Source organism: Microtus oregoni, unplaced genomic scaffold (genome assembly GCF_018167655.1).
Source record: "Microtus oregoni isolate MIOR12 unplaced genomic scaffold, Mior012 000000F_ref0000247, whole genome shotgun sequence".
Lineage (NCBI taxonomy): Eukaryota > Metazoa > Chordata > Mammalia > Rodentia > Cricetidae > Microtus > Microtus oregoni.
The window spans coordinates 3538232-3551685 of record NW_024543059.1 but is presented as its reverse complement, the minus strand read 5'-3'; the positions used below and the strand labels follow the sequence as shown (position 1 = coordinate 3551685).

The following is a 13454-nucleotide window of genomic DNA, read 5'->3' as shown; positions in this document are numbered from 1 at the left end:
CAGTGAAGAAGGAAATGTTTTGCACATCCATGTTGTTGTGATGAGTGGAACAGAACGGAGGAGGTTGTAGGCTTCCAGAAAGGAAGGCACAGTGTCTGGTCAGTCGTTTGAATGAAACATCGATTTCCTCCTGTACTGTACTCCTGGCCCGTTCAGGGGTGGGGAGAGCTTGTGTCTGTGCCCCAGACTAAAGAAAGACTCTGGAAGGAGAAACGAAGATGCCATTCAGCTAAAAGCTCTCAGGCCTTCAGAACAGAGCAATAAATCCGCTGCCATTCTGACCTGGGTGAGCAGAATCTCAGCGTAGTGTTAATGTGTAGCCAGAATGGCCAGTCATTGAAAAAAAACATGGATAGCAACGAATGCTCGTCGTGAGGACATGGAACGGCGAAAACCCCGGTATACTCCTGGTGTGGAAGTCAAAGCAGCCACAGTTTAAATCAGTGTGGAGATGGCTGCTGGAGACAGTATGATGTCTGCAGACCTACAGTGACTTAGTGAGATTGCTGAAGAAATAAGTCCCAGCCTGGCTATGGTCCATCATCTCTCAGATACACCAAGAGCCCCTAAGTCAGGGTCAGGCCCTCTCTCAGATGAGAAGTAGCAAGGATTCTTCTGCCTCCAACCCTCCCGTCTTTGTTGGTAGCCCCACTGATCTCCATCCCTAGAGGAAAGCATGGGGTAGCCTCAGGTAGGTAGGCCCAGCAACAGAAAGAGAAAGGATTGTCCGTGAGAGGTGCCCTACACTGCTGGCTGCAGGGTAGCAATGGAGCCTGCCCACACCTCAGCAGCCTGGTCTTTGACTCGCTTTGCTCCTAGAGTACTTCTGGTCCAGGGCAGACACTGGCGTTGCCTCTCCCAACCCAAATCTGAGGCTCAGCATTGCTTTGCTTTTCCCCACTACAGACCGCTCGGCCCTGAGTGCGGCAAGGGCCCAATTCGTGGATGTGGAAGAGCGTGGGCCGGAGGCCATGGACGTGAAGGAGAGGAAGCCCTACCGTTCGCTGACCCGGCGCCGCGATGCTGAGCGCCGCTACACCAGCTCGTCGGCAGACAGCGAGGAGGGCAAGGCCCCGCAGAAGTCCTACAGCTCCAGTGAGACCCTGAAGGCCTATGACCAGGATGCCCGCCTAGCCTATGGCAGCCGCGTCAAGGACATGGTACCCCAAGAGGCCGAGGAGTTCTGCCGCGCGGGTGAGTGCATGCCGGAGTGTGGGCTGAACCCGAAAGAATACAGGTGATGCGTGAATGAAAATGCAGGTGAGCTGGACTCTAGAGAGGGAGGAGGTGACTCTAGAGGAATCCAAGTTCCTGCTATTTGGGGCCCTGGATCTGCTGAGAGTCTACCCTGCAGTTCATACTGGGACAGACATGTTTTCTGGGTCAGCTGCCTTGCTCAGAGTGCTGGCTGGAGGCTGGGCTCGGGTACCAGCCTGGAATCAAGCTCTTCCGCTGCTACCCCTGGTCCTTGTTAGCTGGCCTTGAGCAGTCTCCCTGCTGCTGTGACTGGTGAGGGGGACAGGGGTGTGGACACCTGTACGTTGTAAGCAGTGATAACAGAGGTAGGTGTTAGATAAACACCAGTGCTTAGTGTGTGGGTTTATCCATTCAAGGAGCATATCTTAGCACCTTCTCAGTGTGAGCTGCGTGACCTTGAGAGATCCTGCTCCTGGGATGATTAGACTGAACCGCTTAGCAACTGGAAGACATCCTGCTGTTAGATACCCCCCCACACCCTTCTTCCATCCAGTCCTCAGCCAAGTCTAGCCACTCTTTCCCAGAATACCTCTCAGTCAACCCCTTGTCTGCTTCCCCTCTGCCACTGCCCAGTCCTGGACATGGTTATATGTCCTGGAAGATTGGCCTCGATGACCATCCAACCTAGAGCTGCCCATTCAGGCATAAGCCTCAGTGAAGCCCGAGAGTGACTCCCAACGCTAGGAGTCCTTCCTCAGTTTCCTCCTCGGCTCCCTAGAATTTTTTGTCTCCGGCCTCTCCACCCCACCCATGGCCTAGCCCATCTGAACGGTTGCTGCATCCTGCAACTGTGATTGCTTCCTACCGTAGAGTCTTCAAGGAGCCTGTTGTTCTGCTCCAGGCCTCTGTGAGTCCTGGTAGGTGACCTTGTTCCTTCCCAATGACAGCAGTCTGTGGGATTCTGCCCTGTGCTCCTCCCCTCCACAGACAGCATCAGCCACGCATGATTTAGACATGTGCTATGCAATTTAGACATGTTTTAGCACTGCTGTTTAATCCTCACAGCAACCCCAGATTGAATCGTGTTTCCAAGATCAAACAAGAAAGAGGAGCATGCAGGCATACACACATGCACACACACACACACACACACACACACACATGTACCTATGGCCTCATTCCCACTCCCTCCCGCAGGCCTGGGTCCACATGAAAGCTGTCCCACTAGCAAGGCTGCCTCTCAGGCTTGAAAACTGTCGTCTCCACAGCTCTTCCCTGGCTCATGATTTAGAACTTCTGCCCTGGCATCCGACAGATCCAAATGTGAATCTGGCTCTGCACTGGTTTCAGCCCTCAGCATCCTCACCTGTGCAGAGGGACAATGGCACCTGATGGTAGGGTGCTCGTGAGGGTTAGTGAGGACCGTAAACAATATCCTTGCCACTAGAGCCTGGCATGGAACCCATGCTTTATGAATGCTACTGACTTTATATTGTCACCTCCGAGCCTCAGTGAAGGCAAGAGACAAAATACCTCCAAGCTTTCCTCTAGCCCTGCCCAGCCCATGCTCAACAAAACTAAGTGAGCCCACGGCTCAGATGCAAGCCCAGCGCAGCAGGCCGAGGAAAGGAGTCCCTCTGGTCCTGGGGAAGAACATCTAGGCATCTTCAAGCATGTGCTGTCCCGTTTGCTAACGGCCATCTGGGATCTTAAAAGATCGCTTGAAGGACCAGGGCATGGGTTATCCCCCGACTGAAGGAAGCTCAGGTGACCTCCAGACCAGAGTTTGCAGTTAGACTCTGAGAGAGGTTAGGATGGCGACCCAGGGTCTGGGCTCTTCAAGAAAGAGACCACGTGGTGAAATGACTCTCCCACCTCACGGAGGGGCCCAGTTGGCTCACTGGGATCCCTAACTCTCGGACTTAGCCCTTACCTTGCAACCCTTCTCTATCCAGATGCCTCTGCTCATCAGTACGAATGCCAAATCTGTCAGCTTAAAAGGGAACGGAGGGAAAGCCCTACGGAAATCAATGCGGCTTAGGCTGTTTACGGCAAATAAATATGAGTTTTCACTAAGCAGAGTGGCCTCTCTTGAGGGGGTTAACCCAGTGAGCGCTGCTATGGCTGGGTGGAGAGCAGGAGAGGACGAGAGGGCGCACAGCAGTCAGGACTCGGAATCTGCAGAGACCTGGGAAGGACCTGGGGACTGGGCTCCAATGTGCACGTCATCACTTGTTCTTAGAAGGAGAAAAATGTATGAGAGAGGAGTGGAGTATGGCACACAGGAGTGAGGTTCCAAGTATGTAACCTTTGGTCAGGCCAATACCCCAGCCGATCCCAACATTTGACTGGCCGCTGAGCAGAACCCAGAGGTCCCTGAGGTCCAGGGCCTGCTGACATGAAATTAATTGTCTGGCATCTGGATCTGAGGGGGTAATAGATAGGGGTGGAAGAGAAGTGGCTGGAACAGCCAGGGCAGAGTAAGGGGGGGAAGTAGCGGCTCCAGATACTGACGTATTTTTTACCCACTAGCATAGAAGGGTTTTACGACTTTGCCCTCAAATCGTGGCTGTGCCAGCCTCTGAACTCTTTCCCATTCCAAATTCCTCTGGCCTGTCCGGGAAAGAACTCTTGGCTCCAGAGATGTGTGCAGGGCTCACTCAAGAAGTTTCTGCCCGCGTCTGGACTTTACTGGCAAGTTCTATTTGAGAAGGGAGACAGAAACCTTCGATGCAATTTAACAGATGTATTAAACTGAGTGCCTTCACTCTACTGGGTTTGTCTGGAGACACATAAATTTAGAAATAAACAAGACATATAGCATCTGCTTGCATAGAAGCCACCTTCAGCAAAAGTGACAGACAACGGCACCATCTAACATCACCGAGGCAGGGCATCTCCCAGAGGGAACTGGGAGAGACAGCAAACTCTGCACACATGTAGGTAGGTAACACGGAGTTTCCACGGAGGAAGGCAGCAGCTTGAATCAGCGTTGATGCACAGCACTTGGCAGGGGAAGGAGGGGCAGGAGCCCTGCACGCCGAGGAGGGGGCTGGGGCTGTACAGTGAGTTTGGAGTACAGCAGGAAACCCAGCCGTAAGGGGCTTCTTGTGTGGAAAACTCTCCCAGCCCCTTCACCGTAATTACCTTGTCTCCCTTCAGGCACCAACTTCACCCTGCGTGAGCTGGGGCTCGGGGAGATGACACCCCCTCATGGGACCCTCTACCGGACAGACATCGGCCTCCCTCACTGTGGCTATTCCATGGGGGCCAGCTCCGAGGCAGACCTGGAAGCCGACACTGTACTGTCCCCTGAGCACCCAGTGCGCCTGTGGGGTCGGAGCACACGGTCAGGACGCAGCTCCTGCCTGTCCAGCCGGGCCAACTCCAACCTCACGCTCACAGACACGGAGCACGAGAACACGGAGACTGGTGAGTGCCTCCTCACCTGGCCTGTTGGTTACGGGGATGGCCAGACTGTGGTTTGCATTATAATATTGATTTCTTGCTCTCTCCCTGGGGCTCTGGGGAAGCTGATGAAAAATGGCTTTGCCTTCAGTGGGCAAGAGTCAGAGCCTTCTATAATGTCGCATGAAAGGCCCACCCATCAGTGATGTGTCAGAGACTTTGAGTCCGGACTAGGGCAAGGCTAAAGCGCTGGGTTATTACTCACAAGGTAAGGGAGCAGAGGGCTGCCGGTGTCAGTAACCCATCCCCTGGAGAGCTGGTTCCCTGTGAACTGTGCAGTGCTCAGCTCTGCTCCTGTACTCTCCAGCAGCCAGCTGCCCCTCCCCCACCAGTCCTAGGCCATCTCCAGGGCCACTGTCCAGTCCCGCTGTCCTTTGTTGCTCAGAAGAAGGGTCTACAGACTAAGACTGTCATGTAGGAGCAACTTGACCTTTGGGGTGTAAAGGAGATAGAGGTCAAAGGCTCCAAAGTTTCCAGTAGGAGGAATAAGTTTATATGATGAATGTGTGGAATTGCCCAGTCACCCAAAAGCTTGGAGTCAGGAAATCATAGTTTGCTTAAAGTGGGTCTATTTGCATAGACATTCCTGCTGAAGATTTCTACCCCCCCAGATCTGAAATCTAGAAATTTCCTATTCCAACACGATGTTCAGAATTTCAGATTTTCTGCTTTTAAGACGAAGGGTCTTCAACCTACTATGAGTATTTCAAACTCACTAAAGGTGTAGGTTACCAAGGTCCCCTCCTCCCTCAGAGTATAAGGTGGTAGACTGGCAGTCAGCCGGATTGAATCCTTCCACTGCATGCGCGTACGTCTATGGAAACATCGCATGATAACCTGTCGATGTATGCGATCGCCGTTCGTCAGTTAAGAGTTGAGAAAGTAAAAATAAGTCGTGAGGAGCTGACTCCAGGCTGTGTTTCATCCTCCGAGGTCCCGGGGTGCTACAGTTTTAGGAAAAGAGCAAGTAGTTTGCACATGTTTTTATGTTTTTAGCTTCGGAGTCATCCTCTCCCCTCAGATCTTGTTGGTGGGGCCCTGAGGAACTCAGAGTCCACCTTGGTCACTGTCAGAGCCCAGAACAGCCTCATCCGGGGAGGCTTTTGTTTCTGAGACGCTTGGTCAGGGGTCTGGGCTCTTACTCTCAACTCCTATAACAGGCACAATGCAACATGGGATGTTGTAATAAAACAAACTAATGAAGGAATGAGAAGAGCCAGCCAGATGCCAGAGCCCCCTACTGGCTGCCAGCTCTAAATGCAAAAACCTGGATTCCCAGCCAGCATCTGGGTCAGGATGAGGACTTAGCCCATTTAGTCCATAACAAGACAGCTCCAGCTGAGCTGCCGAAGATCAAAGCCCAGATTAGAGATCAGGCAGCTGACCATGAGAGCCAGAACCAGGTAGAGGATTTCATCCCTCTTAAAGAGCCAGCAGCAGCAGGATTCCAGATGTCTCTTCTGCCATCTGGGCCAGTGGCATCCTTCCTAGGAGTGGGGGAGGAGAGACAGGGCCTGGGCCCTGCCCCAACTCCAGGGAGGGTCCCGCGGCCTCAGCCCCTGTGGCTCTTCCCTCCCACCGTGGATAGCTTGTACCGTTCATCTCCCACGAAGGCCCAGGCTGAGCTGGCAGCCCCGTCCGTCACTCCCTAACCTGTGGAAGTACAGCACCTTTTTAAACAGCGCTCGGAGAAAATGAGGTCTGGTTGGGGGAACAGGAAGTCTTCTGTCGCTGGCCTGGAGAATGGTTGGGCTGCGTCCCCTCTCTCGTCCCCTCTCTTGTCCTCACGCTCCTCATCTACAGTTTAGTGAAATCAGCAGCTCTCATTTCCTAAGCTCTCAAATTAGGAGAAGGGGCGCGTTGGGCACGTTTTGTGATCGTGAGGAAGCAGGAGATCCTCTTGTGCTGGACTGCTCTGAGCCTTTGAAATATTAACATATATGCTGATGGCTAAATGACCAGCATTTGTAGGTCGCCCACCTCATAGCCTTCAACCGCAGAACCCAGCTCATCTGGGAGGGGGCGGTGCTCTGATAGCTGCTTCTTATACCAGCTGAGCTGAATGATGTCCAGGACTTGTAGATGTGGGATTCTGACTGATGGGATTCTGACGGAGACAGGCCTGAAAGGATTAGGGGCACGGAGAGTTAATCACCGCACCTGATTATCAACGTCTGAGCATGGCTGGCTGCATACTCCAGCCTCAGGAGCTCACTGACTACCGCTTCAACTCTTGGAAGTCAGTTTCTTTACAACCATTGCACAGAAACAAGGAAGTGTAACCGCAGAGGCCAAGAAGTCTGTCTTTCCGGCTCACCTGCTGGCTAGATGGAATTAGAACTCGGGCCTTTTAACCGATCTGAACTCGTAACTTCATCAGCTTTAGTTATCCTGTTGAATTCTCTGAGTAGAAAAATGCTGGGGTTGGGTGTTCTTTTGAAGGCTTCTTGCTAGGGCGATTGAGGATCATTTTCTGTAAAGTCATGACAGCATAAGACATACACCGCCCACTTTATTGTATATCCAGGAGAGCTGGATTAAGCCTCTGTTGGGGGGATAATGACATGCGCTATGAGCCAGCAGACAGCGGGGCCAGCAGGTTGGTGGCTGGTTACCCAGCGTAGGCATGGCTCCCTTTCCCTGCTTCTATCTCCACTGGAACCACAGAGCTAAGGCAGCTATACTCAGAAGAAATGAAGAGGCAAAGGAGAGGGAGGGGAGTCCAACAAAAGACCCTGATTTCTGCATCCCTTTCAGGCATGGCTTCCCAGAGCAGGCACCCACAGGTTTCCATCCTCTGGAACCCTGACTCCTTGGCAAGTTGTGCTAATGGCTGTTGTGATATTGATCATCAGAATACCTTGCTATGATTCATTGCTCACCTGGGGAAACTGAGGCTCTGAGAGGCCATGCCGTCTGCGTCAAGAGTGTCTGTTCTTCCCAGACTCCCCTCTTCCCCTTGCCCTTTCCATGGAACCTCCCACCATCCCGTCCTCTGCTCCTCCACCGCCCACCCCTCTAGACCTGGCTCTCTCCGTTTCCTCTGAGGAGGGCTTGGATCTCATCAGAGGAGGAGGGTTCCATGCACTGGGTGTGTTAGTTATTCATCCCAGTGAGGCCACCGCTCAGGAATAAAGGAAATCCAAGAGCCCCAGTGCATGCATGGGATGGCCTCTAACTGTCACAACACGGCAATGGCATTCCCACCTGCCAGCTAACACAACAGTCACCATCAGCACGCTGGCAAAGCTTTGATTGGACTGCAGGTCTCTTTGGTCCCTCGCTTGCATCCCTCTGAGTCATAAGGAGTTAGGGTCTCTCACTTGAGAACATCAGCAGTGTGCATCCAAGCTCTCAGAGGGACCTCCTGATAGATGTAAAGGGCAGAGCATAACCCCTGTGACCTCCAGCCACACAAGCGTGCGCTCCACTTCCACACCTGGCCTTGCGTCAGTCGAGTATGGTCAACAGTATTGACAGCGGTGGGAGCTTCCGATGAGGTCACAGGGCTGCTGTGTGCAGCTGTCATCAGTAATAACTTGTGTGGGATCCATTAAGGCCAATTTCTGTCCCTGAAAGTTAATGTCAGCAGCTCTTATGTCACTGCTTAACATTCGAAATAAATACAAAATTGACTGGGTGATAGAGACACAAGCCCGTCCTCCTCACAACCATCAGCCAGAGAAATCCTTCAGGTCCCTCCTCCTGGTGCAGTCCAGCAAGCCGCAGGCAGTCAGGAGACTCTAGTATGACAGACACCCAGTAGGCATCCGATAAATGTTTTTCAGAGGGTAGAGGACGTGATCTGGGCTCCATCCCCAGCACTGAGGCAGAATAGCAAAAATCTCTCTGTGGATTCATGTGGTATGTGTGGTCGCTGAGTGTCTCCGGTGTGGCAGGCTTTCTTCTAGAAGGTGAATGCAGAGCAGTAGTGGGCGGGATGGGAAGTTAGTCCCCTGTGGTCCTGTATGAGAGCAGAGGCGTCCAGCATTGGAAAGAACTGACTGCCCCTGAGGAGACCGGACCTTGCCGTGAGGTGCAGTGCACCAAGTCCCAGCTGCCAGACCTTGAACAAGTTGGTTCACCTCTTTGAGCCACGGAGCCTGGATTTAAGAGCAACACATTGGTGGTCCTTAGAGGCAGGGAAGGAGATCCTGACGGTGATTGTTATGGGCTACAGAGTTCCAGTTTGGAGGGTGAGGCAGTTCTGGAGATAAATCTAGTGAAAGTTATACCACTTATTCACTTTAAAAGCCCTGATATTAGGTTTAATTATCATAGTTAAAAACTATAAAATCTGGGGATTGGGGAGATAGCTCAGTCAGTAAAATGCTCCCTGTATAATAATGAGAACCTGATTCCATCCTCAGAAGCAGCATTTTAAAAGAATAGAAGGCCAGGAGTTATGGTAACCTTGTGATCCTGATACAGGGGTCATGGAGACAAGTGGGTCCCGGGTCTCACTGGCTAGCCAGTATAATCTAATTGTCAAGCTCCAGGCCAATGATAGACCCTATCTTTAATAATAATAACAACAACTGTAATAATTAGGTAGACAGTGCCTGAGTACCCATACCCACTGTTGACCTCTGGCCTCTACATGGGCACACATACCCCTAGACTCATCCTGACCTACACAAATATGCATGTACAAGCACACAGACAAACAAAAATAATGAAACATATAAAAATCCATGCCATCTTTGAGGCGTTGCTAGCCTATACACCACTTGGGAAGTCCCTGTTCTCTGAGTCCTGAGGCATCTGACGGTGGTATTTGCTTAAGGGTCCAGAGGAAGGAGCCATTCACTTTCCCTGAGTGTGCAAAGGGCAAGGTCCTCCTCCCCACTCGTGTTTATACCTGGGTCTTGGGGCCTGGTAAGAGCTGACTGCGCACTAGAGAGATATGCCCAGGAGAGACCACTGCAGGACCCAGACCAGGAGGCACGAAGAGTGTCTGGGTGGCCTCTGCTTTCATCCCAGGAGCCAACTTAAAAATTCACTTAGAAAAGAAAATGAAGGAAAAGTCGGCTTACCCCTCCCCTATGAGTCTGTAGACCGACATCAAAGGGGAATGTGTGGGTTAAGCTAATGAGGTATCAAGTCCACTGAGCAGCAATCTCCAGGGCATATGGAGAGAGAGCTCCTTCCCAAGTCTACTGGGCTTGCCCCCCATACCCCCACCTCTGGGTCCAGACCCTTGAGATCAGTCATTCCTGCCAAGATGTAGATGAAAACTGGCCAGTAAGTTTGGAATGTTCTGAGTGCTGCCTCTCAACCTCCTGTCCAAAGAGACAGCATCTTCCAGGGCAGGGAGTTGAGCCAGACAGCTGGACTAAAGACTGAACCCCCCTGTAGAAGGAGCTGTGGGTCTGCATCCCGCCACCCAGCTCCCGCCACCTGCTAGCTTTACCCGAAATAACAAGACACAAACTGTATTCTTTTAAACACTGCTTGGCCCATTATATCTAGCCTCTTCTTGGCTAACTCTCGCGCCTGGACTAGCCCATTTCTAATAATGTGTGTAGCACCCCAAGGATCGCTTACCGGGAAGATTCTAGTTTACGTCCATCCTGGGTCGGAGTTCACTGCATCTGCCCAGGAGAGGGGGGCATGGCCTCTGAGCTCACTTCCTCTTCCTCCCAGCATTCTGTTCTGTTTACTCCTCCCACCTATGTTTTAACCTATGAGGGCCAAGCAGTTTCTTTATTTTTTTTTTATTTTTTTTATTCATTTATTATGTGCACAATATTCTGTCTCTGTGTATGCCTGAAGGCCAGAAGAGGGTACCAGACCTCATTACAGATGGTTGTGAGCCGCCATGTGGTTGCTGGGAATTGAACTCAGGACCTTTGGAAGAGCAGGCAATGCTCTTAACCACTGAGCCATCTCTCCAGCCCAAGCAGTTTCTTTATTATAATTAACCAATGACCTTCCTCCATCACCCCCCTGCTGAGTGCCTTCCTGTTTCTGGAGCCAGCCCACACTCCCTCCTGAACAGACCAGAGTTTGTCTCCCACGGGACAGTTAGCCATGTAACTCCCGAGCACACCAGGATCCCCCCAAGTTCTAAAGAGGACTGGAAAGGACCTGGCATGAGCCAGAGAATTTAGGAAGTGAGTTAGAAGATTCATCCCCCCCCCCATTTTCTAGGCGAGCACCCTGATTTGGACATCAGTGGCAGTTTAAGGGACAGAGTCAAGACCCAGCCATGTCCCACTCTGCAATCACTGTGTTGCTTGACCACCCCACTGAATGGTGTGCGCTGTTCCGTGTGCTCCACGTTGCTGAGAAAGAATTCTGCCCTTATCTACAGCAAAAATTTCCTTGTCCGTGCTAGAAGCATGGCCTCTCCATTATGAGGAGGATATGAAAATCACCAGGGCCACTTTTAACTTTGTCAAGCTAGAGAAAAGTTGAAAAGTCCAGTCAGAAAGCATCCAGGAAGACTCCATGAAGGAGGTGCCAGGCTCAGGCTCTGAGGATGGGGCGGGATTTAACAGGTAAAGAAATGGAAGGAAGGGCTTTCTGTGCAGACAGACAGCAAGGGTGTCCCCAGAGGCTGGTCCGAGCAGACATGTGTGAGCATGTTTTAAAGGTGATATGGGGTGGAGTCGTGAAGCCATACGACCGAACCCAGCACTGTTCTGAGTCATCTGGAGAACACAGGGACCATACTTTCAAATGAGTGAGTTTACTAAGCCTGTAGCAAACAAAAGTAAAAGGACAGATAGCAAGTAACAGGTAGATAACAAGACATCATCACAGATGGGTTTAATATCCCGCAGAGACAACCGAATAGCCTAACTAAGAGAGAGAGAGAGAGAGAGAGAGAGAGAGAGAGAGAGAGAGAGAGAGAGCGCAAACATAAGTAATGTCATTAAACCAGGCTCTGACATCCAGCAGAAGCTGACTGGGGAAGAATTGGTGATGCTGTAGTCCCACCTGAGAGCCTCTCCATCAGGAAGCTCCTGGCTTCTTATCACAACTGCGCACAGTTTTACTTTATAGGACAAACAATAGCAATGTCTTTTGGGAGTGATTTGCCTTCTAGCTGTTCTCAAGGACACAATGTTTTTAATATCCTTAGGTGTTTATTGTTTTTCCTGTGCCCTTGTTCCAGAGCCACTGAGTAACCTGACCCAGGACAGGTTTTTGGAGGACACTTGATATAAACATGCTTGAGTCTGGGGCAAAGGAGAACTGTTTTGATACCACAGTCCACTCTCGGCAAGGCCAGATATCTCAGGACAATTCACCATGATAATAGATGCAATTTCCTGAGCACTTACTACTGTATTCTAGGGGATGGTTTTAAGTACAGAGATTCTGTAAACCGTCAAAACCAGTGAAGCTACTTTGAATGGGGGGAATTGAGGAAGACCAATTGAAAACCTAAACTGTATGGACTGCTTCAAGATAGTAAGTGCTGTGTGAACAGGTCCCAGGGTGAGGGAAAGGGGTTATGATTTTAAATATGAAGACCAGAGAAGGCTTCATAGAGACATGACTTTGGAACTTTGTCGTGGATAACAGGAGTTCTGAGATTGTGGACTAAATGCCAGCCGAGGGGATGGCTGCAGAGACCTTGGTGTAGGATGTAAGTGACTTTTTGAAGGGGGCCAGTAAGTAGACCAGTAGAGGAGGCCAAAGCGATGGCCTGGGGTGGAGGGTGTGTGGGCTGTTTCTAGGAGACCCTCTGAAGAGTCTGGCTGAGGTCTACAGTGTGCAAGCAGGATAATTTTGGATAATGTGTAAAGAATAAACCCCCGCAGGCAAAGATTGAAGTATGATGCTATAGCAAAAAAATCCAGGCAAGAAAAGATGGGGGAGAGACTCTGACAGTGCAAGCAGGGCTTATAAATTGCCTCTATGCTGAACGTCTCTACCCTGCTTCCCCAAGATCTTACTGGCATCAAGGACCATCCCACCCCTTTGCTTCCAGTCCTGGAACCAGCCTGGATTCCCAGTACTCTAGCGCAGCAGAGTATCTGTTTGATCCTCGGCTCACCTACCTACTTGGGCACAGTTGCTGGATTCTGTAGCCACTGGCCCACCCAGTGCCCCTTCTCTATCCACGTTTATGGCTTTGATCTTGAACCACATCCATCCCCAGCCATTTCTCATCCCAGCTCTTCGTCCTGCTGCTCATCATCTCATTTTCAGATCCTGCTGCCTCCCTCCCAACCCTGGCCTCGCAATCTCTTCCCCGTGAGAGACATGTGGTTCTGGCTTCTTTTGCTAAAATCCTGTCTTTAGCCACAGTTGCCACACTTCCTCTGCTCAGCGGCCTCAGACAGCATGACCAGGGACCTCTCCTCCTCAGTGGTCCCTCTGCTGTGGTTTAAAGGCCATGAGCAATGCCGTTCTTGGGAGTGCCCTCTCAGAGGACTTCGGGAAGTCCTGGCCTGGAACTGGTGTTCCCACCTCTCTCCCACCTGTGAGCTTGGTTAGTGGTGCCAATCAGGCTGTGTCCCTTTCTGCACTGGGGAAGGAGAAGTGAACGGGGAGAGTCAGACCTTGCTAAATGAAAATGGATTGCTTTCTTGAACCTCTGTTCAGACCCAGTGGGTGTGCAGAGAGGTGCAGCAAACAAGAATTTTGCTTTTAATTTGTGCCAACATGACTTTCAATTTCTATGGAAGTAGCGCAATGACCGGATTCTTTCCCAAGATATTCAAGAGACATTTTCCTCCTCGGGTGAGCTCAGCCTTGTCAGGACAAGTGGGCTCCTAAACCTCTTTGAACTCATCTCGCTCACTCCCACCAATGGCAGAAGAGAGGCTCCT

The 13454-nt window shown here is 51.2% G+C and overlaps 1 protein-coding gene across 8 annotated transcripts in view; it reads left to right on the top strand.

Moving 5' to 3' along the window:
* LOC121459150 (teneurin-4) overlaps nucleotides 1-13454 on the top strand; it is a 667715-nt gene that overhangs the window by 325017 nt on the left and 329244 nt on the right. For all 8 annotated transcript variants that reach the window (XM_041669301.1, XM_041669124.1, XM_041669214.1 and 5 more), the window contains 2 exons: nucleotides 907-1194; nucleotides 4360-4629. In XM_041669301.1, coding sequence (XP_041525235.1) covers nucleotides 907-1194; nucleotides 4360-4629 — 558 coding nt within the window. The remainder of the gene's footprint in view (nucleotides 1-906; nucleotides 1195-4359; nucleotides 4630-13454) is intronic.